Consider the following 25978-nt stretch of genomic DNA (forward strand, 5'->3'; position numbering starts at 1 on the left):
TATATATATACTACTTTATGCATCATATTTTCAAATCCTATTTTGAAACTATTTGCATCCATATCTTAGACCATATGTAAGGTCAATTTTTCAAAAGCTTTTCGAAACCCACATCTAGTGACACCTCTTAGAATCCTTGGATCCTTAGGATGGGTTCGACGATGATGAACTCGCCAAAACATACACCAACCTGTTGATATAACCCCATACTCACTCAGATGCTGGTTAGGACACTACATTAGATGATGTGTTAGGCTAAGGATTAGAATGCGAGGTAATCTTTTTCAATGTTCTGGCTTTAGTTCTCTACTGGTTTGGTTTCTCTAGTCAGGCATCATCTTTTGTACTTTTGGTGTGCTTACATGTTTACAGTTTTGATATGCATAGTAGTAATATATTATGTCAGTCTTCTTACAGGGAGCTATGCCTGAAATACACACCCCACGTGTAACAAGGAGGAGCAACGTAATGACTATGACTAACTTTTTTCTGCAGGTGCTGCTTATCTCCTTCCACAAACATGACTCGTATGTGTTGCATGTTTGTTGGCTTCCCACTAACGTTTTTTTCATGCAGCTCTAGTCCTTTTCTCGTTTTCCTATGTAATTTTAGAGTCCCTAGGAGAGTTTGTGCTAGAAATAAGGTACGAGCATGAGTTTCAAGGCACCAGGTGGGCGGAACCACGTGATGGGGACCAGGAGCTGCTTATTCTTGTTTTGCATCTTAATTTTAATTCTCATTTATGTATAGAATTAGGACCAGATATACTTATGAGGTGTTTAGCCGCCTTTTTCCTTTTCTGGGATTTGTCGCCGATCCAGTGGGACTACCTTTTATTAGTTTATATTTGGCTTGTTTTACTGTCTTTCTTGTACGCTTGTATGCTTGGATTTGCTTCACTTTTTTTATTGTGCTTTTGTCTGGGAATCTAACGAATCACTTAGGCTCTCTAGGACTTAAAGTTTGCAAATTTTTCTATAAAATCCTAATAAAATTTGAATATAAATTAAAACTTAAGATTAAAATATTCAAAAAATTTTAAAATTTGTTTTTACTTTCCTGCATGGCTTGGGCCGGTGTTAAAATGGGTTGCATAACATGACCTTCACCCAAGTCATACTTATAAGGCCTTCATATTAGAACTTGAATAGCTAAGTGCATCATATGCATGTCCCAAGGAGAACTTCCTGTGCTTCTCCAACCTGACTGACCCATCATAGATTTCTACTTAGATGGTTGTCTAGTATGTTTAGGGTGTTAGAGGCTCCCTCAACCTAGACGAGGAGTAAGTTATACTGTTAGGACGCTTTTAGCTTTGTAGTTGAACTTTCCTTTCTCTTCCTTTCTAGTGGCTTCCTCGCCACTTCGGCTGGTATAAGTCCTACACCTCGGCGCTCCCCACATGATGGTCATAGGATAGAGTTTTGTTTATTTGAGTTTAGAGCTATTGATGTCCCCGTGGATGACACAATTCATAGATTGCTCACCTGGGATCTCTGGACGTGTTGGGTCGATTACCTTCACAACTGGGGAGACTTAGAGTCCTAGTAGTTTGGGATGACGGGTCCGTAGTACCCTGGTCCGACTACCTCATAGGTTTAAGGATTACTCTTCCCTTCCTTTGATGACCCCTTTTGAGCCATGTTGCTCCTTTAACGCTTCGTCGATGTCATCTCAAAGTCTCCGATTGCGGATAAGCCACTGCCCATTTGAGATACGGTGATTCACCCTCTTCCCATATGGCCAGGTCGACCCTAGCGGACAAACTGATTATTTCATATGCCTTGATTGCCGATGAGTCACTACTCACATGAGATGTGAGAGATTCATTTCTGCCCTGGAGAGCTTTGAAAACATCGAGATGTTACCATGAAATAATCATTCTTTGTGACAACCTCTACTAGTCATCACCTAAATGTAAGCATGACTCATCTAATTAAGAGTATTCTTGGGCGCTCACCAAGTTGTAATTAACCAAGGAGATACATTCCTTTGGGAGTTGGTCTTGACCCCAGAGCAAACATATACATTTGACCATCCGGTTGTGGGTTGTTTTCGTATGATCTTCTTCGCGGACATGTTCCAAGACATGTTCGATATGATATATTTACATATCTAATACCTAAACTTTCATATTTATATTTATAACTCTCCAGTGTGACAAATCTATGCATAAAATATTGTATTTCACTTATAAAAGAATGATGATAGTGATATTTTTGATATGATATTAAGAATTTGAGTGTAATGCATGCAAATATTAAAATTTGGGGTTTAGAAATCTAAATACATAAGAATTGTGTAATAAGTATATAAATGACCCCATAAAATTTTCACTTTATAAATTAGTATAATACTCAAAGGTGGAACTAGGAAATGGTTGAGGGACACACTCCTCATCACCCTTAGATTTTATTAAACACTAAATCATATAACATGCCAAAAAATTTGGCCCTCCTAAACTTAGCTTCTTAATAATAATTTTATATTTTTAATTGTCTAAATGTTTATAATAATTTTAAAAATTTTAAGAAGATTAAAATTTTAATATTAAATATTTGTCAACCCTTAATTTTTTTTATTTTGCCGACTCTATTTAAATTTTAATTCCACTGTTTAATAGAAATCAATATGCAACCTAGGAAACTCTATGTGGTGATAATAGAGTTAGCTTTATGATTCGGGCACTCGATCTAGCTCGAATGAATATAAAGCTAAGTTTTTTTTTACAATAAATTATATTCATTATATCTAATTTTAAAAAAGAGGGGTATTAAAATATATTGGCATAATTGCTATTATTGTCCAAAATAACTTAAATAACTAAATATAATGGAGAGTTTTTTATTTATATTTATAATAAAAAAAGTTCATTGTTTGTTATTATCTGTTTTTTTTTTTTTAAATCAATATCTTTCATCTTCATCCGACTTATTTTTTTTTAAAAGAATGGTCTGAGGCTATGATACGAGCTAGGCCCGACTTAATTTTTTCTGAGCCTTCATCATAAAAGTCTGAGCATGAGAGAGTTAGGCCCGACTTAATTTTTTTTAATTTTATTTTTTATTATTTTAAAAGAATGGTCTGAGGCTATGATACGAGCTATCAACCATCCTTATGTGCCAAATTACTTGATCTCGTGCTGCAAGTCAGATGCACTTAGGCGGGCTCGAACCCGTGACCCAGGGGACTTAGAACTGATTTCTAATATGCCATAAAAAAATCATGAGGAGTGGCACATTAGACCTGTCTTTATATATATATAATTTTCTTCGCTAATGAACAATAAAGATAAGAAAGTTAACTAAAAATTAAATGGGAGTTTGTGTAAATGAGCTCAGCTGAAGAGAGTACTATGTTTATTCATGGTCGGCTCATTCAAAATTTTTTTTTTCGTTCAAAGCAGGCTTGTGTTCGAAAAGATAAGTAAATGGTAAACTCGTGTTTGACTCGATTCCAATTCTTTTGCTCATTTCAACTCATGTTTGCCTCTAATTTAGCTTGAATAATTAAAAATAAATAAATTTAATATATTTTTAAATACAACATAAAAAAATTAATATAAAAATGTTAAACAATATTATTTATTTAATTATTTAATTAATTCAAGTCAACGAGCCAAATACGATTCAAGAAAAATTGTTCATGTTGGCTTGTTTAAAAATTGAGCGACAAAAATTATTCGTATTTGATTAACAAATGAATTAAACAAAAGCTATTTGGCGAGCCGAACACGAGCTATTTGCGAACGACGAGCTCTTTTAACAGTCCAATTTGTTTATTAATTCTTTTAATGAAGGATTAGAACTAACTCTTAAACAATTTTTTTTGTATTCAAAATTTACATACACACACTTGATCAATTCTCATGTATTTAGATGCGTCAAACATTAATACATCAATTTTTACATTTTAGAAGTTAAAATAGTCATATTTATTCATGTAATATGAAAGATATGGAGGGTATAAATATAAAAATCAAAGTTTAGGTGTAGATATTTAAATACATAGGAAATGGGTGAGATGTGTGTAAATGTGTAAATGCCCCAAAAGAACACCATAAAATAATTAAAAAGCTAAAAGAAAAAAAAATCCATCTAATGACGTGAGATTAGTGAATTAATTCATCTAATTAGTGAATTAATCATGCATTGTTCTTAAGAATGATTTCAAAAATAATAGATAAATATTCATCTCTTAGAACAACATATTTATATTAGATGCATGAACGACGTTGGCTCCACCACTGCTTTATTTTCTATGCCATGTTCTTTGCAGAGCGATGGAAGGGAGCATCACCACTCATAAAGCTTGAAGACTTTTTCACAAGGGGTAAATAATAATTAGATTTGAATAAGCTGGCCTCCATTCAAAATTTAACATTTTTTTTGAATCCAAATCTGTCTGGGGAACACACCCAAGGTAAAGAACGGTATACAAGGAAGAATGAGAAACATGGAGAGAGCACAATAGAGAATAATAAAAGAGAAGGAACATTTATTTATTATATGAACCTCCTATTTGTGGGAATAAGTCTCAGTTTTATAAAATTCCATATCAGTTCTGTCATCATTGACTTTGCAGAGGAGCCTTTTGGTAATTGCAGAGGTAAATAAGATCGGAGGACTGATTCGGCCGGTAAGAAGTTTGACGGCCATGAGCTACGCCTTGACTTCTTCAGCCTGTGGTTTGAAAGAGCGCCTCTTGCTGATCGGTCTGAGGGCTGATTGTTGCCTTGTGAGAAATTCTCTGGCACGTTCTTTTTTTCGCTCGAACTAGACACTCTCTTTGCTAATCTTCATTCCAAAAGGCCATCAACAACTACTTTTGGTCTGTCATATCCTTCTTTTGAGCTGCTCGTCTGCCTTGAGATTCGTAGGCGTATTTGTTATATAGATTTCTAGTTCCCTAATTCTCTTATTTCTTGGAAGCTGCACAACACACGAGAACAATGAAATATTTTCAATATGTAAGAAATAATAAAATAATATAATTGTGCAATAATGAATTTCCATAGATTTATGTGCCCAAATCGCTATAAATAAGTTATGGGATAGAGGAGCTTGCGCCTTCTACATTCTTTCGCCCCCTTCGAGAGTTTCCGTCTTTTCCTCCTGTGTTTGCTAATATGTACAGCGGGGGAGCGTCATCTAATGATAAGGACACGCTTCTTAAGGCGATGAGTGAAATGCAGGTGAAGACTTGCAAACTAGAAACAAAGTGGAAGACGACGAGCAAGGTCTCAATTGGGCAGTTGAGTAAGAAAAAGGTTGTACAAAAGCCACGATCAGGGAAGTGCAAGGATTGGGTTGGATCTTCGGGTTTCTTCATGGGTTCATTACAGGAGAAGGCTGTGGAGGAGATTTGGGGGGGGGGGGGGGACCTCTGCTTGAGGGGGAGTAATGATCTTTTAGGTTGTTATGGGAGGCCCGACTCCTCAAGGTTGAAGTTGAGATGTGACTTTAGCTGAAAAAGGGGGGACTTATGTTCTATGGGTGGAGGGTTAGAGCGCACTAGTTTTTTTTTACACCACCTCTGACTGGAACTGACTTTTAGGTATGTAGCTTTAATCATACATTTTGTATTTTCTTTGTAATTTTCGGAGCTCTGAAGATCACTTCCATCTCGTCAGATATCGATGACGACCTTCAGGGCTTTGCGACTGCTATTGATCAAGTCACTGAGGGGAGAGTGGATACTGTGGTTCAAGTTGCTATGGAACAGGGTACCATGGAGCAGGGCACCGAGAGGGTGGGGAAAAATTCTTCCTTTGGCGGGGGTAAGAGTGTGGGCTGCCAAGTTTATCTCGACACGATGATAGAGGAGGAGACACATGTGGGATGTCAGGTGTTAGTTGATTTTTTGGTGCACCTTCTACTTGAAATGGAGGAGCGCTTACTTCATTTCATGGCACGTCCTCAGGGAGATAATGATGATAGAGTTGCTGAGGTCATGGAGAGGGATGACCGTGTGGAGAAAAAAGTTGTTGCACTTCATGAAGAGCTTGTTACTTTTTGAGGGGAGATGCTTGCTGATCACAGAGAGATGGAGTGACTGTGTTTAGTGTTGTCGGTCGTCAGAGAGGGTTTAACAGCCCAACTGAGAGATGGTCATAATAACCTCTTTAAGGAAAGTGTCAAATTTATGTTTGAACGGCTGCAACATCGAGGATTGTCTCGGATGAAGTCGTGGACGACCGTTTAGTTAAATTTTTCTTTCTTAGCTGTATTCGAGGGTTTTGTGTGATGTCCCCCTCCTTTTTGTAAATAAATAAAGAAGACATAAAAATAAAATTTTATATTTTGGCAATCCCGTCACATCAGTCTTTTCGACGACATTTTATTTTCCAATACATATGTATGTATACATATATTTGTGTGGGGTTTGAGTATTGTGAACTTCTTCATTCCCTTGTGACTCATCACCTCTCTTCATCCTCCTTCTTCCCTTCCTCCTCGCGTGCGTTGTTACGGATTGTATGGCATGGAAGTTTTCTCAGAAATTGTTTGGATCTATTCTAACTTAAGAGGTCTCAGTTCTTTCCACAGCGGATGTGGGAGAGATTCAGAGCCTCTATGTTTTCGACCCTACTATCCACTTTGATCGGCAGCTAGCCATGATCGAGTAACGGGTCATTTTTCCCCTAAAGTGATTTTTTACAAGGACCAGTTCAAATGTTTCTTTGATTGTCATTATATAAGGAGCTACAGTCGATTTTAGGATGGTACATGCTCAGGCTCCTCCTAACTCCGTGACTGTCATTATGACATTTGTCCTCTTCTGCTGAAGGATGAAGATCCCTTGGTCGATCGAATTGCTCAATCATTTCTTCTTTTTTTAAATTTATTCTGGACAGTTACGTTTGATTTGTTGTCAGTTCCAAGATCCATTTGATAGGTCTGGAGAACAAAATAAAAAATTGGAAAGAAAAATTCTTGGTGAGTTCTGTGCCATGCCCGCGATCTCTGTGATATTTGCAATACTTCTTACTATCTCAAAAAAATGTGTCAGCTCTAATCAAGGTTGCCTTTCTAAAGAGGTCCTCATTTTGAATGACTTCCACTATTTCTACCATGGACACCCTAAGAAAAGTTTTGCAAGGGACTCTGTGGTCATAATGGGGTTGCTTGTGATAATAGGACAATCAGTGGTGCTAGGTCCTTGGTTATCACCTCTGGTTCTCAGGACAATGGGTGGAGTGGTTGTTGGGGTGGTTTTCATAGCAAGGGCTGATGATCGGTCACTCATTTTGTCTTGGCTACCTCCAGTTGTCCTGCAGAGCCCTCTTTTAGTGTCTCTGTTTGGCAGGTTTAGGGTCATTTTTCGTAGGTGGTTATGTACTTATTTATCATCTCTAACAACTTTGTCAAGCTCTGTGGCCTCACAAGGTTAAGGTCGAAGCCAATCTCTCTGGCCTTGCTCTTTGTATCAGTGTAGCCTAGGCCATGTCAGGTTTCAGGTCCTTCATATCCAACATCTCACTCTAAAAACATGCGATAAACGATCAGAAGCTTTCATCGGCTCCTTGCTTTAGTTTCCAAAAGGATTGGGCGCTCTTCTTGGGTCTCAGAGTGCTAGCGAATTGGGATAAAAAGAGCTTCTTAAATTCCACAAAACAAGTTATCGCTTCAGCGGGCAACCCGCCGAACCATGTTAGCGCAGATGACATCAGTGTTGTGAAGAATAGCTTGCACTTAAGGGCATCAGATATTTTCAACAGACATATGGAGGATTCAAATGACGTGAGATGGTCGTTGGGGTCCGGCCGGCCTTTACGGCTCTAAGGCAGGTATCTTGAACTTCTCTGAGGGTTCTGGTCCTAAGACTTATAGGGAGAAGGCGTTCTCTGGTTGCCGCCGCATTTTATCGTTGGGCTTCCCCTGTAGGTGGATCACTCTCCGCCCATTATTTGTTGGTGGCTTCCCTTGAGGGGGGTTAGGTGCTCCTTGTTGGGCCGGTTCTCCTCCTGAAATCGAGCTTACTCCCAAGACATCCACGGCTCTGGGCACATCTATAAATTGTCCCAACATTTGGTTGGTGATTTGAGTTCTCAAATCTTGCAGACCTTGTTGAATGAATTCTTCCATGAACTCCCTAGTGTATGCTGCTTCAACCATATTCCTCTCACTGGATTCTCCCTATTGTTGTTGTTGGCTCCTCTCCTTGCTGACGATATGTTTCCAAGCTCACCGCACCTTAAAGGATGTTGAAGCCAAGAGTGTTCGAGAAATGCATTCAAGGTAAAGAACGTTCTACAGGAAATGATGAGAAAGAGGGAGAGAACACAGTAAAGAATAGTAAAAGAGATTATAATTTTTATTCATGACATGGACCCCCTATTTATAGGAATACGTAACAATTTTACAAAATTACATATCAATCCCCTCATCATTGACTTTTCAGAGGGACCTTTTGGTAATTAAAGAGAGAAATATAAGCAGAGGACTGATTCGACCGATATAGTTCCTCGGTCATCTGCTAAGCCTCGACTTCATCGACCTTTGGTTTGAAGGGGCGGTTCTTGCCGACCAGTCCGAGGCCTGATCACCGCTCTGTGAGAATTCCTCTTGTATGTTCTTCTGATCGCTCGAACTAGACGCCTTTTTTGCCAATTTTCATTTGAAACGGTCATTAACCGCAACGTTCGATCAGTCATATCTTCTTTTCTAGCACCGTTCGTCTGTCTTGAGATTCGTGCTCACATATTTTTCGTAGACAATTTTAAAATTGGCTTCAACTCAAATTTAATGGGTGAAAAATGATTAATTTTAAATCTACTTTCAATTAAATCATGACAATTCTTCTAATAACTATTTCTACAAATAGATTCTAATTTCGATTATTCTTATTTATACATATTATATTATAATGTATTATGTTAAAATAATGAGAAAAGTCAATGATATGTGTAAGGTAGGGGTGTAAACGAACCGAACACGAACGAACAAAGCTTGTGTTCGTGTTTGGTTCGTTTTCGTGTTCGTTTCTTAACGAACGAGCCGAACACGAACCGAACATGAGCTGTTCGCGAACGACGAGCCAGTTTGACATCCTTAATATTAATATATAAAAATAATATTATATATTAATTATATAACTTATATTATACAAATATACAATATTTATATTAATATATTACTACTATAGTATATTAATATATTTTTATTATTATTTTATTATATATTATAATTTATAAAATTTAATGTTTTAAAATATAATAAATTTTTTATATATAATTATTTTATATTATTTTATATTTTAAACAATAACGATTCGAACACGAACGAACGCATCACTGTTCGTGTTTGGTTTGTTTAACTAACCGAACGAAAAAAAATTGTTCGTGTTTGTCTCGTTTACTTATCGAACGAATCGAACACGAACTCATTGACGAACCGAACACGAACTGTTCGCGAACAACGAGCTTTTTTGACAGCCCTAGTGTAAGGCCTGTGAAGAAGTTGGCAGAAAGTCATCTTTTCAACTAGAAGACTACGATTCTAAGTACATTTTAATCACAATTTTTATACTCACAATTAAATTCAAATATACATTAATAATTCAAGCATGTATATACACATTATTTTCTTTACTTTATTTTATAAGAAATTATAAGGTATAAATAGATATAAATCATAAAAATTCATATATACACTGAATACAAAACATGCAAAAATATCAATAGCCATGTATACAGAGACAAAAGTCAAATTGAAATTGAACTGAATCAATCATAACATTAACTGATTTTATTTCAATTTCAACTTGATTAAGATAAGCGCAATTATTGATCCAGTTAGAAGCTCTAGCCATGATCTCCAGACTATTTTATCCCCTCACATAAAACTACGAGAAAAAAACAAATGCTCTTGTAGCAAGGCCACTCATTTATTTTCTTGGGAAAATTACATAAGACCGCCCGAAACATTGATATTTATAAATTAATCATCCATGTAATTTTTATGAACTATCGAACAAATATATTTACCCGTGCCACCATCAAACTATCGAGAATCTGATAAAAATGAGAAACATGAGTTCGAGTTTTACCATGAATTTTGATATCTGAGGGAGAATTTGAAAAATGAACGAAAGAGGATGATTGAGTTGTAAATAGGAAGTTTTGGGAGGTATGCATGCATTTGTACCCTTAATTATTTAGTCCCAACATTCAAAATTTTGACTTGTGAGATGCTTTCGTTATGCTTCCCCTCTCAATCATATCTAAACTCTTAAATCTTCTGTTTTTCTGTCCATTATCTGGCAAAGAAAACTCCCCTTCCTCTTTCCATCAACTTAAATAAACCCTTCTCTCAATCATCTTCTTTGGATCTATTGTTTCTCCTTATCACAGCATGGGGAGGCAGCCATGCTGTGATAAGGAGGTGGTGAAGCGCGGCTCGTGGTCAATTGAAGAAGATCAAAAACTCGTCAACTTCATCCTCAACAATGGCATCCAATGCTGGCGCCACGTGCCGAAGCTTGCAGGTCTTCAAATCATCATCATCAACATCAACATCATCACAAATACTCGCTCTCTAATTCTTATAAATCTTTTTACATAATTTCTCATCATATTCTGTTTGATTTATCATTCTAGTCTAAAAATTATGATTTCATTAATGAATATATAGCATTTAGCTTAAATTTAAATTTATTATTATATAATTTAATGAGATATAAGTTTCTAATTTTGAAGGTTTGATGAGATGTGGCAAGAGCTGCAGGCTGAGATGGATAAATTACCTTCGCCCAGATCTCAAGAGAGGAGCTCTATCTGAAGCAGAAGAGGAGCAGATCATTCAGCTCCATTCTAATATTGGGAACAGGTCTTAATCCTGACTAAATTGTTTATTAGAGAATAATTAGTAATATTAATATGATATTAATTACTCTCATTTGGCTTGTTTGTGCCCTCATGAATTTTGATCAACCATAACATCAAGATATAATTAGCATTATACAAAAAAAAAAATGGATGCTAATTTTTTTTCCTTAGGAAGAAAACTCACTACATAGATTTAGGGGGCAGTTTGGCATTACTTTTGTTTTATATTTTGAGTAGTTTTTATTTTTTATGTTATTTTATTTATGTTTTGATTTGAAACGAAACATGTCTGACATATTTGATAAAGATATGACAAATCAACTATTTTTTTAGTATTCTTGAAAACAGCTGCCACAATCGAACATGTTTTTAATTTAAATCGAAACAAAAATAAAATATTAAAAACAAAAATAAATGTTCATGTATTTAATTTCGTAGGTGGTCGAAGATTGCTTCGTATTTTCCGGGGCGAACAGACAATGAAATCAAGAACATATGGAACACAAAAATCAAAAAGAAGCTGAGGCTTCAAGGCTTGGATCCAATGAGCACCAAGAACATGGATGAGGATGAGAGGAAGAATCACATCATCTCCATGGTTGAAGACAAGGAGGGCATGGAATTTGAGATCAGTAATGGAAGCTCAAAGAGCTCTTCATTTCTTGAACTGGAACAGAACTGGATGCAAGAGATGAAGTTGAAGCAAGCTGATCTATCTATTAGCAGCTGTGCCTCAACATCCATTGATGGAAATCTTAATAATTCTGCTTGGGAAGGAGAGTCAGATCTTCATGGAGGATCCAATCAGCTCTTTTGGCCAGATACAGCTGATTATTTCTCATCATGGGATGCTTATAATTGCATTGATGATTTTTTTCATTATGAAAATTATCCATGAAACTGAATAAATTAATGCTTTCTTTTTTTTTTCTTGATTAAATGAGGATACATTGTTGTTATATTAGTGAAGTTATTGTGGTTTATTTCCATCATCATTTGTAAATTTTATTGATCAATCTTAATTATAATCATTGAGTGCTTTCTTCTGGTTTTAATTGAGCTCAAAATACAATTGAAGTAAAAAAAGAGTTGAATGAGAAGGATTCCACAGTAATTTAACTATATGGCCAATGCTATTTTTATAAAAGGTATGTTGGAAATAATTGTAGAAAGTTTGCCCCTTAGTGCCTATGACTTTAGGAATGCGGACTATTTGCATTCGTTTTAGCGTCAAAAATTTTCTGGCGCAAAGTTTGCCTTGAATTTACATTATGTTGAAAGATCGAAAATACTAATGATTATATAACTCTATATTTAGAATATTTAGAATGTTATAAATTATATGAGGGATCTTGGGAATCTCAATTTATTTCTCTCCTTAAATTAGAGAAATTAGCTGCCTCTTATATTTTTTTATTATTCCTTCCCGACATCAAACAACAGATATCCTCACTAAGCCTCTCCCAAGAATCAACTTTGAAGAATTATGTAATAAGTTAGATATATACAATCTGTACAACCCAACTTGAGGGAGAGTGTTGAAAGATCTTAAAAATACTAATGATTATATTTCATATTTGTTATAACTCTATATTTAGAGGGTTATAAATTATATGAGGGATCTTGAGAATCTCAATTTATTTCTCTCCTTAAATTAGAGAGATTAGCTGTCTCTTATATTTTGTTATTATTCATTTCCTAGTCTACCATGTTATGTTTTTTATTGTTTTCCTTACCAGTAAGTCCTGTAATGGATATTTATACCCTTTTTTTCATCAATAAAATCAAGTCCTCTCTTATCTTTTCACATTGGAATTCTGACGAAGCTCATTAAGGAAAATTTAGTGGCAGTAATATGCCGACACAAATTGTTCGCGTCGAGGTTCGCGTCGAACTTGTTGGCCACTTTAATCCTTAATAGCGTTGACTTATCAAATGGTAATGTTGATACTAATGCTTTTGCGACGGAAAATGCCGACACAGAAGCCCTAAACTGTTCGATCGGTCTCTTAGGTTTGGTACGGGCGATTTCAAGTATTCCTCCTCTCTGATCTTTTATCCAAGCTGGGTAAAGTTCTTTTCTCCATTTAGGGCATTCCCCTCCCGTATTTTACGAAATTTGTCTTAGATATGTAATACATAAAAATTGAGTGGAATTTATGTAAAAACTGAAGGTTAGATGTTAGATATGCAAGGCATATATATGATTTGAGTGGTATGAATGTAAAGATTGAATTTTATGTGTTATATATCCAATACAAAAGACTTGAGTGGAGTGTTCATAAAATTTGAAGGTTGGATTTTAGATATGTAATACATATATAAGATTTGAGTGGTATGTATGTAGAAATTGATGGTTCGGCGTTAGATTTGTAATACAAAAGATCTGAGTGGGTCAATTTAAAAATTGAAGGTTAGGCGTTAGATATGTAATATATAAGAGTTGAGTGGTTTGCATGCAAACAAATTGAAATTTAGGCGTTAGAAAAGTAATCCATAACAATTAACTGGTATGCATGTAAAAATTGGATTTTAGGCGTTTGATTTGCAATATAAAAAAATTGAGTGATGTAAATAAAAATTGAAGGATAGGTGTTAGGTATGAAATACATAAGGGTTGAGTGGTTTGCATGCAAAAGAATATAGTTTCGGTGCTGGATACGTACTACATGAGAACTCAGTATTACATATGTAAAGATTGAAGGTTATAGTCCGATATGTAACAATTAAGAATTGAGTGGTATATATATATGTAAGAATTTGAAATATAGGTGTGTATTTGTGTATATGTATGTGTGTGTGTGTCTATATATATATTTGGGTTTGAGTCGATATATATATTTTGCTCGTCATTATTCTTTGGTTGGCAGCTGCGTTGTCAGTCTTGAGTCCATGGGGTCATGGGTTTGAGCCCGTCTGAGTGCATCTGACTTGTGGTGCGGGAATGAATAGTTAGACACATGTCATTGGTTGTGGGCTTGAATCATAGCTTCAAACCAATGACATGTGTCTAACTATTCACATATATATATATATAGATATATATATATATCAGAACAATCATATTTTTTTATACATGAACACAATAAATAGCACAAACATTTACTCATCACTAACACAACACAATATATTGCATAAACATGTATCGACAATGAAACCAATAGAAATTTAATAGATAGGATCTCTTAAGTGAAGTTATAGATTAGTTGAATATTTTATAGAAATTTATTAGATAGGATCTTATAAGTGAAGTTCATCTTTTAATCATGATAAGAACAAATCAGGATGTTGACTTGATTATATGAGAAGTTGGACACAAAATAAAGAAACTATTTCCTTGAAAAAACATCAACTAGTAATATTGTAGTTTTTCTATTTGTAATATCAGTGACACTCTTTTGATGACTCCAAGCAATATGGTGTGCATAAAACAATGGAATATTTTGGATTCAACCTATTCTAATCCCATATGATTTTAAGCAAAGTATTGATAGATATGTTTACACAAGAAAAAAAGATGTATAAAGCAAAGATTTTGGCACCAATCAATTGATGATAAGTAATAAAACATTTTTTAAATCTTAGTATTATAACATATACATTATGTTGTGATGATAACACACTTAAGCTCCAAAAGAAGCATTGATTTAATTAAAGGTGAATATAGCTAATAGAATCTCTATTGTCTATGGCATTGTTCCATGCTAAAGGCGGTAGCTTCTAGAAGTAAGAATGCTAACAAATTATGATATCGAATACTATGGAACTGATGTATTTATACGTTCCACAATTAACTCGTTAAGAATTTGATAAAAATGAAAAAAAAAATGGTTGGGATCATGAATTTTGATATCTGACTGAGAATTGGAAAAATGGATGAAAGAGATTGCTAGATTTGGAAATAGTAATATTTTGGGTGCTCTGCATGTAATTGCCCCAAATTAATAATATAATCTCATTCTCCATACTTAGGGTATGTTTGAGGCAGTTTATTTGGTGCGGTGGCATTTTGAAAACGTACATGGCTTGTTGGGTAAACTGAGTTTTGACAGCTTATGCGTTTTCAAAACATTGAAAACAGTGTTTTCATATTTAGGTGTGGATGTTTGCGTAAACTGCATTTTGGCAGCTTATGTGTTTTTAAAACGTTAAAAAAGCATTTTGACACCGCGGTGGAAAATTTCTAGCTGCGATCCGACTTTTACAAAAGAAATAAAATTTGTAATAGCTTATCAGCAGATAATTCAATAAGCTGCAGCTGCCCCAAAACAGACCCATAGTCTTATTTTTCACAATTATAATCACGTTTTTTTTATAGAGACAAATTAAAGAAATATTTTTATTCACACCCTCAACTTTATATAAATTGTAACTTTGTTAAGCAACATTTTTAAGGCTTAAGTGAATTATTCGATCTCTTTGTAGCCGTTGACAATAAAAAAAAATTTATAAATAATAATTACTATAATAAAACCATATAGTCAACTTATGTCCCCTCTAAGATTACATATAGAGCAACCAAAAATTTCTATTTACCAATCAACCACTCTCTTTTGTCGGTTTTGCAAGCTCTCACTCAAACATCAAAATTCATGGTAAAATTACAACTCATATTTTTCATTTTTATCAAATTATAAATAGTTTGATTTCTGGCATATGTAAACACATCAGTTCTGTAGTTTAAAAAAATTACCCAGATAATTAATTTATAAATATCAATATTTCGGAGGACTATATGTATTATACCAAATAAAAAAAATAATATTAATGTAAGACATGTCTTTCCAGCATTGAATTATTATTAGTAGTATTGTCATATTTTCTTCGTTAGACAAGTGGAAGCCCACTTCTGTTACTTTTTTGGGATCAAATATAAAATTATTGAATTTAGTATATTTATTGATCAAGCATAGAATTTCTTATTTAACTAATTTTTTTTAGTACAATGTCGTTTGACTTGGTCAAAACTTTATCTTAAGGAAGAAATTTTATACATATTAAAAAAAAAGTTATTTGGATACAAATATTTTATTTGCATAAGTAGATGTAATAGAATTATTAATATTAATTTCATAAACACCCTCGCACCACTTCTCTCTTCTATGATATTACATCAGGAGTCTTGATGCAAAACTGTATCAGGACTCCAATCACAATGCTCTACGTGTATGACCTGACCCTGATATGCTTTAAATTTTATTAGTTTTTGTATTCAGTGGGGTCGGACCGTATATGTGGAGCATTGTGATTAGAATACTGATGAAAAACTGCATCAGGACTCCTGATATAATATTTTTTCTTCTTCTATAGCGAAGATAAAGAAAACAATGTAAAACTAGTCAAAATAAATTTACATACTACACTAACCCCAAAATTTCATATTTACGTTATAACATTTTATGGCTTTAATGTCATAAATCTTTATATGAAAATATGTATTTCATTTTTTAAAAGTAAATAGTAACGTATTTTTTATGTAAAGATTTGAATATTATACTAAGAATTGTTTGGTATTTATGTAGGGTTTTTATCAAGTTGAGTCGTGTTGAGTCGAATCAAATGTCATGGATTGAACTTAGCTCTGTTGAATCATTAGTTGATCATATTCGGTTCAAACTTGACCCGAGCTTTCACATATATGTATATATTTTGCTTCTTAAATTTTAAAACGTTCATATTTGATTTATACTTATTTATTTTAATTGTCCAACTAAGAAATCAATTTATTACTTAATTTTCCTTACAAAATTAAAATTATGATTTGTAGAGCTTGATTACTAAAATTCAAAATGTTCATATTTGATTTGTACTTCACTTGTTTATATTAATTGAGTGCTTTATTTAAATTTTTTAATTGAGCTTTCACATATATGTCTAATGAATGCTTGATTTGTTATTTATTTTTTTTTTAAATAATTTTAAAATTTTAAATAAATAAATAATTGAATAAATTTTAAATTAACATCTAACTAGTTCACATCAAGTAAATAAAATAATATACTAATTATAAAGAAATATTTTCTGCAATAAAATGGCATCGACTAGTACTACAAAGCTACTTCGATGATATTAAGAAATAAAAATAATTATATGAACAATGGGCGGCTCTTCAATATATCCAATTGAATGATTTGTGATTTTAATAGAAATTATCAAAATGCCTTTTCAATAATCTATAAGCAGACATTCTATAAATGAGCACTACATGAGCACAAATGTTTGAAACTTTCTAGAGCTCTACACTAACAACGCCATTGGACCACTAACCAGCCACCATTCTTGAAAAGTTGCTCACTATCAGTTTATCTCTCAATTGTCATCATCAATGCATCAGACTACCTAAATGCCATCATCAGACTATTGCTTAACACCTGAAAATAGATTTTCATCAGCCAAACATCGTCGTCAAGACTGCCATCACCCAACCATCGTCATTGAATCAACACCACCCAATCACCAACATTGGATTGATGATATCGAACAATTGACTTCCAACCACCGTAGCAACTATCATCAAAATGTTGTTGCTCGACCACTACATAAGGACCAAAGCTATTTTACCTTCAATGCCAGAGCACTGTCGTAGTCGTTGATGAACATCAACCATTTGACCACCATCACATGTTTATTGTCGCTCGACTATAAACTCTTGATCACCATAACTCAACTAGAATCTCTAGACCACCATCATCCAAGTAATGTCTCTCAATCATCTTTATTTGACCATTGTAATACAATTATGGTCTTGTCAGGAGGGTGGGGTCAATACACACCACCTAAAATGCTAATGCATCCAACAACACCAACGCTGTTGCTGACCAACTGCATCATCTATTATTGCTCATAACCTTAATGTAAGCTTCTCCCCCATAAATCAACGCATGTTATTTACACTAATGCTAACATCCACCAACTTCATCTCATGTTATTACTAATAGTGTTGATGTAGACCCTCGCCGAAAAAGGCCGTGCAGCTTGTCAACACTAAAGTTGATGCATGTCAATTTCATCGCCTTCCATCTCTAACAACATCGGCACAAGCAATCACTCACAAGATTGTTACACACTACCAACATAAATGATGATGCTCATTAACCTCAATGCTCATTATCGCCCATATAGTCCATGGACATCATTAACATCAGGATTATACTAAGCTTATAAATCTCTTATATCCTTGGCCCAAAAAAAAATGATCAAACATACCATAACATGATTGCATGAAGACAGCACCAATGCTTGACTTCAATTTTAACTCTTTTCCTATCTTTTATATGGGCCCATTTTTGTTTCCTAAAAATTCTATTGCATCATTTTCTAACTCTACGTTTTCTTATCTTTTTTTTGTTTAATAAATAATATTTCAATTATTTTTTTTCTTATAATTATGTCTCCATCCAGTCATGAAATTCTAACACATCTAACTTATTTGTTCCACGTGAAAGAGACGGTAATCCGGTAGTTTGAAATTTCCTCCCGCACCAAAAGGCCCAAAGCTCGCCCATTAAAAAATAAAAAATAAAATAATAAATAAATAAACTTATTTGGTCAGGCCACAATTTGATGACCAATAATTATAATAATAAAAAAGGAAATTAAATCATGTGAAACGATTATTCTGTGGGCTCGCCTATCTCAATTTATAGAAATTGACACTATCCACCTTGATTGAAGGCACAGAACATGGTGACATGAAAATACATTGTTTAAAAAGAAAATATTTATGAGAATTGGTTTTTAATAACATTGACATAAGAAAATGGCATAATGCATGAAAGTCATTTCGTGTAGATTTCATTAGCTGACTGCCTCATATCATACGGTTCAATTAATGATATACGCACAATGAAAAAAATAAAAGAGATAAATTTACAAATGTTCACTTGCTCGCAACATAACGTTGAGAGTATAATTTTCCATCAAGAAGTTACGGGTTTGGATCAAGCATATTGACATTGACATTTGGGCTCATCTTTCCGGGCTCATCTTTCCAAAAAAAAAAAATATATACATGTTGAATCTGAGATTGTCCTGGAAACACAACCAAGGAATTGAGTGTTTTATTAGGAAGCAATTAAGAGAGAGAGTGTGTGAGTGTGTGTGTTTGTGTGAGTGAGTGAAGAAGCACTAGTACAAAAGTAAAATGTGTCATTTATCCATAATATGAACCTATATTTATAGACCTAGATCCTAATATTACAAAAGTACATATTAGACCCTTAATCATTAACATTTTAAAGAAATCTTTTGATAATTTACAACATTATTTACATATAATAAAGCCCGGAACAGATTCGATAGATAAGAATCATTGATCGCCTGACATGTCTTGGTTCGATCGATGCGTGGTTCAAAGGAGTGCTCCCATCGATCGTTCTGTAAGCTGATGACCGTCTTAAGAGGCTTCCTTTTGACATCTTTTGTCAATCGTTCGGTAATTTATTTTCTCTATTGTTGCTCATTTAGAAAAGATTGTCAATTGCTACGTCTGATCGATCGTGCTTCCTTCCCGAGTTGCCCATCTGCTTTGAAATTCGTGTAGCCACATTCTTATGTGTACATATTTGGTTCTCCGATCCTCTTGCTCATTGAAAGTTGTCTAACACATGAGAACATGAGAACTTTTTTATCACGTATACATACATGAGTAAATAAATAAACAATATTAGGATTGAACAGGAAGAAAGTCGTGTCCAAGCACGGAGTCGACAATCGCGAGACTCAACCTATTTCTTCTTGTATTCATGTGGACCTCCACAGAAGGGGGATGTAGGACAGATAAGAGGTCGTCCGGACAACCCTCCTATGAGGCATTCATCAGAGATAAATGTTCTTGTTGCAGGAGAAAGATTATCTGTCCAGGCGGCTGACGAGTGCTGAGGAGGTGGTAGTCAAGGCTGAGACGTGACTTCGACAGGCCAGAAGCAGCTTCTCCTCAAAAGGTGGAGGACCGAAAAATGTGGGAGAGGATCTCTTTTCTTATTCCACGTTTGAGTAGGGAAGGAACCTTGGTATGTAGTTTGATTAAGCCTTTTTGTTCCTTTATTTTCAGTGATCAAGGCCTTGATTGTCGATTCTTTATCGGCAGATAATGACGTTAGCCTCGAAAATGATGCGACAACGGTAGACCAAGTTGTGATCTAGGGGCAAGCGCGACACAGGTCGCCACGAAAGGAGACATGGCGTGGCTCAGTGCACTGGAGCAAGGTGTCGAGCGAGGTGCTGAAGGTTTGGGTTCTGGAGCTCAAGGTGACAGCCATCAGGCCCTCCTCGGAGCTATGAGGGATGAGGAGTCGACCAGAGCTACGTCGTGTGTCCTCGGACTTCATACTTCATCGCTTTGCTAAGATGGACAGACGCTTTGTCCGCTTCATGGGGTATCCCCGAGGAGAAGCTGACAAAAGAGTCAGTGAGTTAGGGACTATCGGTCGTTAGGGAGGCCCTAGCCGCTCGGCCTGAGGATGGTCAGAACGATCTTTTAAGGCTGTAAGTTCATGTTCGAAAGGCTTCACCACCGAGGTTTTGTTTCACGCAAAGACGAGAACAACTGTCTAGTCCGATTTTTCCTTACCCAAATGTAGTTGAGAGTTTTTGCATGGGTTCTGCCCTCTTTTGTAACAAAATATGAAATAAAATAAAATAAATGAGGATTACTTACTTAGGTGACATGTAATCTCGTTGCATCAGTCGCATTGGTGGTGTTTTGACTTCTTTGGTAGCTCACGTGTGCGTGTGTGTGTGTGTGTCTCTCTCTCTCTCTCTCTCTCTCTCTCTCTCTCTCTCTATATATATATATATATATATATATATATATATATATACACACACACAATTGTACAGGTTATGTACTTTGCCTTTTAGAACTCTAGTCCATTTTCCTTTTCCACTTTTCTTCTGTTGTAGTTTCTCCTTTTTAGCCCGACGTGATATGCATTATGGTCCAGAACTATTCCCAAGAGTCATTTAGTTCCATTCCTGCGACAGAGGTTTCATTCCTCTCCACGAGGGATGTGGACGAGATCCAAGATCGCTACGCTCTGGATCCTACCATCCTCCTCCGACCAGACAAAAGTCATGAGCGGGCCACAAGCTACTTCTCTCTTAACCTTGTTTTCTACAAGGACCATTTCAAGATGGGTCTTCGGCTGCCTTTCTGTCAAGAGCTATGTTCCATCATTAACCTTTACGACATCGTTCCTACCCAAGTTCTCCCTAACTCGATCGCCGCCAACAATGACATACGTTCTCTTATGTCGGAGGATGAGGATCTCATGGTCGATCGAGTTGTTCAATCACTTCTTCTCTTTCTGGATCGGCCACGACGGCTACGTCCAATTCGTCGCTGGCACTAAGATCCAACTACTGGGGATAGAGAATAAAATATAGAACTAGAAGACCATGAATGAGAAATCTACACCTTACTAAGTGTGCCCAGGAACATTCGAGACTATATGGCAATAATCGAGGGACAACGTCTCTCCTTATTCCAATACTTCGATCCCAAAGTGACACCCGGGTCAGAGGCATGGAAAAGCTCCAGCAATAGAGGCCCCACCAGGGCTCGTCTGAACGACTGTAGTCCAAATTATTAGTATAGTCCCAGTCATTCTCGGAGGAATTGATTCCTCCTGACGAAACTCTCATAAGAGGTATAGGACAGTGGAACGGTGCAGTCTCACGGCCATGCAAAGAAGAGAAAACTGCACTCGCATCACATTCATAGATGACGATCTGCCCCAGCGGGAGAACCCATAAAACGAAGCTATAGTTGTAACGTGAATAATAAACAACTTCCAAGTTAGAAGTATCATCATTGAAAATGGTGGCTCTATGAACATATTGTTTAAGCCAATGTTCAATGAGCTTAACCACTAGGCTGATCAGCTGGTAGCATCGGTCAGCCCACTATATGGCTTTCAAGTGAAAGGAAAGAGGCACTGGGCTTAATGCCACTGGTGGTCACCTGGGGAAAAGGTGAGAAGCAATTCACGAAAACATAAGACTTTTTTATAGTGAACTCACCTCCAACCTACAACGTCCTCTTTGGTGGCACGTTGAATCGGTTTATGGTCGTGGTGTCCAACTACCATGTTTCGATTAAGTTCCCAGGAGACGGGGAGGGGAGGTGATCACTGTGGGAGGAGACTCGGAACAATTGCAGGTCTGCTACCTATGAGCTGTGGATAACATCGAACAAGAGTTGTTTGACCTGTAAAACCGGAGGGAAGGGAGCCTCGAAACCAGTGAGACAATCATGAAGATTTTCATCGCCAAAGAAGAGCCCTGGTAAATCTTTCCTGCTCAGTGATTAGTTTGATGCCGGGTATAAGGAGTTGTTGATTCAAACTCTTCGGGACCATCGTGGCGTCTTCACTTGGTTCGCTGCAGAGATGTCAGGGATACTGGTTGACGCCACTTGCCACCGGTTGAATGTAAGCCCCACTGCAGGTCGATCAAACAGAAGATAAGAAACTCGGCAACCACACCAATCAGACCGATCAGAGAGGTGTTGAAGTTGAAGGAAGTGGGGTACAACCAGGAGGTGTACTACCCCACCTGGGTCTCAAACGCGTCATGGTCCAAAAGTTCAATAGAAAATGGCATATGTGCGTAGACTTCACGAATTTAAACATCGCTTGCCCAAAAGACTGCTACCCCTTGTAGAGGATCAATGCCCCAGTGGATGCGGTTGTGGGTCATTCTGTGATGAACTTCCTAGACGATTTCTTCGATATCATTAACTCAAGATGTACTCGACTGATGCGGAGAAGATGAAATATAATGCCCTTTAGGCTTAAAAATGCTAGGGCAACATACCATCATTTAATTAATGAAATATTTGTCAATCAAAAGAGAAAAAATATTGAAGTCTATGTTAATCATATCCTTGTGAAAATCAGACAACAGAACAACACGTAAAATATCTAAAAAAAACCATCCAAAGTTTAAAAAAAAATAGCATGAAATCAAATCCTATAAAACGTATGTTTGGGGCCTCAACCGGCAAATTCTTGAGTTACCTCCTAACCCTCGAAGGCATAAAGGAGAACCCGAAAAAAATATTGGTGCTAATTAAGAAGTTGCCACCACGAAACATCCGAGAAGTTCAGAAACAAATCGACAGGATCACAGCACTTAACAGATTCATCTCAAAGTCAGAGGAGAAGTGTGCATCATTCTTCAAAGCCCTCAAGAAAGCTGAAAGTTTCAATTGGACAGATGAGTGTCAATGAGCCTTCTATAGCCTGAAGGATTTCTTAGCTTCATCACTACTCCTCCAAAGTTCAAAGCTAAATGAAGAGCTCTCATTGTACTTAGGAGTGGGAGCTAAGGTGATCAGCTCGGTGCTAGCCAAGGAGAAATCGGGAAGGCAATTCCCGATCTACTACACCAGCTGTGTTCTCCAGGGAGCGGAGGTTGGGTATCCAATTATGGAGAACTAACATTTTGGTTTAATAGTGTTAGTCCTCAGATTGCAACCTTATTTCCAGACGCATAGTAACTTCAGATAACCCGCCAAAGTCGGTGCTTACCCGACCAGAACACTCTAACTGGCTACTCAAGTAGGGAATGGAGCTGAGCGAGTTTGACATCACATACGTCTCCCGAGCGGCCATCAAAGCACAAACTGTCATGAGCTTCCGGGCAGATTTTTCAGAACAAGACATCCAAGAGGAGAAGGTCAAAGCAATCAACAATAGTGGCTTCTATACATAGATGGCGTCTAGAATAAAACCGAAGCGAAATTAGGGCTTGATCTGAGTAGCCCTGCAGAAGAACATTTATAACACTAAGTGGCGACAACCAGGCGGAGTATGAAGCTCTGATCACCGATCTGCATCTATCTATGAGATGGGCGTGCAAATTCTCATTGTGAAATCAGACTCCCAATTGGTAGCAAATCAAACAAAAAGAAAATTCAATGTTAGAGAAGAAACAATAATGAAATACCTCAACACAACCAAGGTAGAAATCTATAAATACGCACAATCCCGGATCAGACACGTCGGCGGAGAGGAAAACCAGGTGGCGGACTTGTTATCCAGATGCATTTGCATGGGGAACGAAACATCACAAATACTCAACCGACTGGTTCTATACCATGCTTTTGCTCTCCTTGCTCTCTCTATCTCCCCTCAACACTTTATTTCTTAGGCGTGTGTCCCGGACAATTTTGAATTCAACATAAACTATATTTGTAGTTAGAGCCTAAATAGATACGAGAATCTAGCTTCATTATTAAAAATTGTAGCTCTAGACATAGAGATGTATTATTTTATCACTTCGTTTTGGTACAGCATGACATATTTAGTTTAATTATAAATTTTTTGAATCTTTTAGAAATCATCTTTGGTTTGCCTTGTTGAGGTTTATGAAACTAGAGAAGCTTTGGAAGGCCGGTTTGGAAGTCGAGCCTTTTACTTTTCGTTTGTAGAGCACTGGGTCGTGAAGTAGGACTTACAACACTTAAAATGGAGAGGCTCTAGTTTGGATTTCCGACCATATCTTATAAGCAAGGGAGTTCAAAACAAAATGAACAATACTCGGAATACATACTCTATCGAGTCCACTCCTTGCATGCAGAGAATTGTGCTCAATAAGCCCAATATTTCTTCTGCATTTATACTTTTTTGAATTTTATAAATGACTTGAGTAAAAAAAAATAGAAGATTATGAACCTACACAATTATGAGAGAGTACATGATCCGCAAACACGGCAACTTAGTTATCTAGAATTTTTTAGGAAAAGCCCAAAATAATTTATCGATTATGAGCAAGTGCCCAATTTAGTACAAAAGCTACATGAGTGCTCACTGAGAGTCAACCACATGCGAGTCACATCGAGTGAAAGCCCCATGTGGCCACATCGGTTGGCCGATTTAGGGCAGAAGTCAAGTCGCTAGTCGACTACAAAGCATGGCCGCTATGGGTTGAAACATAGAACGGAACCGAGTGAGCATCCAAGTAAACTAAGCCATCAGCCGCATGAGTTCTCGTCGAGCATCAGTCAGCCAGGTGGAAGTCCCCATTGAGTGACAACCATGTATGAGTCCCATCAAGCGGAAACTGTTAGCATCGTGCAGCCATATTCATTCTGCTGTAGAATAAGTAAAGAAGCAAGGACACTAGGCCCACTAAAAGGTTTTGATGCCTCCTGCAAAAATGGCTAATGGAGGAAGCGGCAACCATAATGGTTCATCTAGGCCAAGGATTGGTATAGGTTATTTCAGCATTTTTTTTTCTTTTTTTCGAATGGATTAGTGAAGCCGGTGGGATTGAGATAGTTATTTAGTATAGAACAGATCACAGGAGGTCATTCACTATTAATATGGAAGCCTTAAGAGGGTAAGCTTATTTGTTATAGGCTGGCTGTGGGTGTTGGATGGTCTCAAATTTCTTCCTATTTTGACTCTGTTCGGCTATATCATTTAACATCTCAGCTGGATTCTATCTTTGTTCAATACCATCAGCTGATGGTTTCATACTGTACTTCAGATTGTATTCAACTTTACTTTTGTTCTCATGTATTTCGATTTTTTATCAGGAATTGACTTTTAATTATATTCTTTCAACTCTGGCTTCTAATGTATCTCTAACTCTGCCATTATATTTTGTCTTTTGAATAAAAAATGAAGTATGGAGGCATTGCCTTATAAATTCTATGCTAGCCCACTGTAACGCAAGAAAAGTTCTTTGACTAGACAAAGCGGCAAAATAGAAGCATCTGTTGCACAACTTCAAAGATACGAGGGATTGCAAAAATAAAAAAAGTAAAATCACACACATACAAAAATATGTTGGAAGAATTACACACATACAACTCAATTCATATGCAATGACATATCTAAAACCTAAACTACAATTTTTACTTGCATACCACCTTACCTATGCATGAAAAGATGTATTTTCACTCTCAAATCTTAAAATGATGGTATTTTTTATGTAATATGAAATATTTGGGTGGTATAAATGTAAAAAAGTAAAGTTTAAGTGTTATCTTTGTAAATATATAGGAATTGGGCGGTATGTATGTAAATGCCCATCAAATAATAAGAATGATTCATTAATTTTTTTCTCCTTTACCAAACTTGATCAACAAATGGTCAACGTTGGAAAATCATAACCGAAGCAGAGTTTCAAACTGAGACA

The 25978-nt window shown here is 36.2% G+C and overlaps 2 protein-coding genes across 3 annotated transcripts in view; both read left to right on the top strand.

Moving 5' to 3' along the window:
* The window catches only part of LOC110018882 (DNA replication complex GINS protein PSF1), a 28830-nt gene extending 28009 nt beyond the window's left edge, over positions 1-821 (top strand). Inside the window, exon 9 of one of the 2 annotated variants that reach the window (XR_002293402.1) lies at positions 407-821. The gene's annotated coding sequence lies outside the window, so the exon portion shown is untranslated. The remainder of the gene's footprint in view (positions 1-406) is intronic. The other variant, XR_002293401.1, reaches the window with a different exon arrangement.
* A 9416-nt stretch (positions 822-10237) lies between these two features.
* LOC110018779 (protein ODORANT1) lies at positions 10238-11726 on the top strand. The gene is made up of 3 exons (XM_020716214.1): positions 10238-10488; positions 10700-10829; positions 11267-11726. The coding sequence occupies exons 1-3, from the start codon at positions 10356-10358 to the stop codon at positions 11724-11726; spliced, it is 723 nt and encodes a 240-aa protein (XP_020571873.1). The 5' UTR covers positions 10238-10355.
* The last annotated feature ends 14252 nt before the right edge of the window (positions 11727-25978 follow it).

The sequence above is a fragment of the Phalaenopsis equestris genome, unplaced genomic scaffold (assembly GCF_001263595.1).
Source record: "Phalaenopsis equestris unplaced genomic scaffold, ASM126359v1 Scaffold000036, whole genome shotgun sequence".
Taxonomy (NCBI): Eukaryota; Viridiplantae; Streptophyta; class Magnoliopsida; order Asparagales; family Orchidaceae; genus Phalaenopsis; species Phalaenopsis equestris.

Excerpts from the sequence above, each read along its gene's own strand:
- LOC110018779 (XM_020716214.1), top strand. The coding sequence starts at position 10,356 with ATGGGGAGGCAGCCATGCTGTGATAAGGAGGTGGTGAAGCGCGGCTCG. Across the intron at positions 10,489-10,699 it reads CCACGTGCCGAAGCTTGCAG|GTTTGATGAGATGTGGCAAG; the intron begins GTCTTCAAATCA and ends CTAATTTTGAAG. Across the intron at positions 10,830-11,266 it reads CATTCTAATATTGGGAACAG|GTGGTCGAAGATTGCTTCGT; the intron begins GTCTTAATCCTG and ends TTAATTTCGTAG.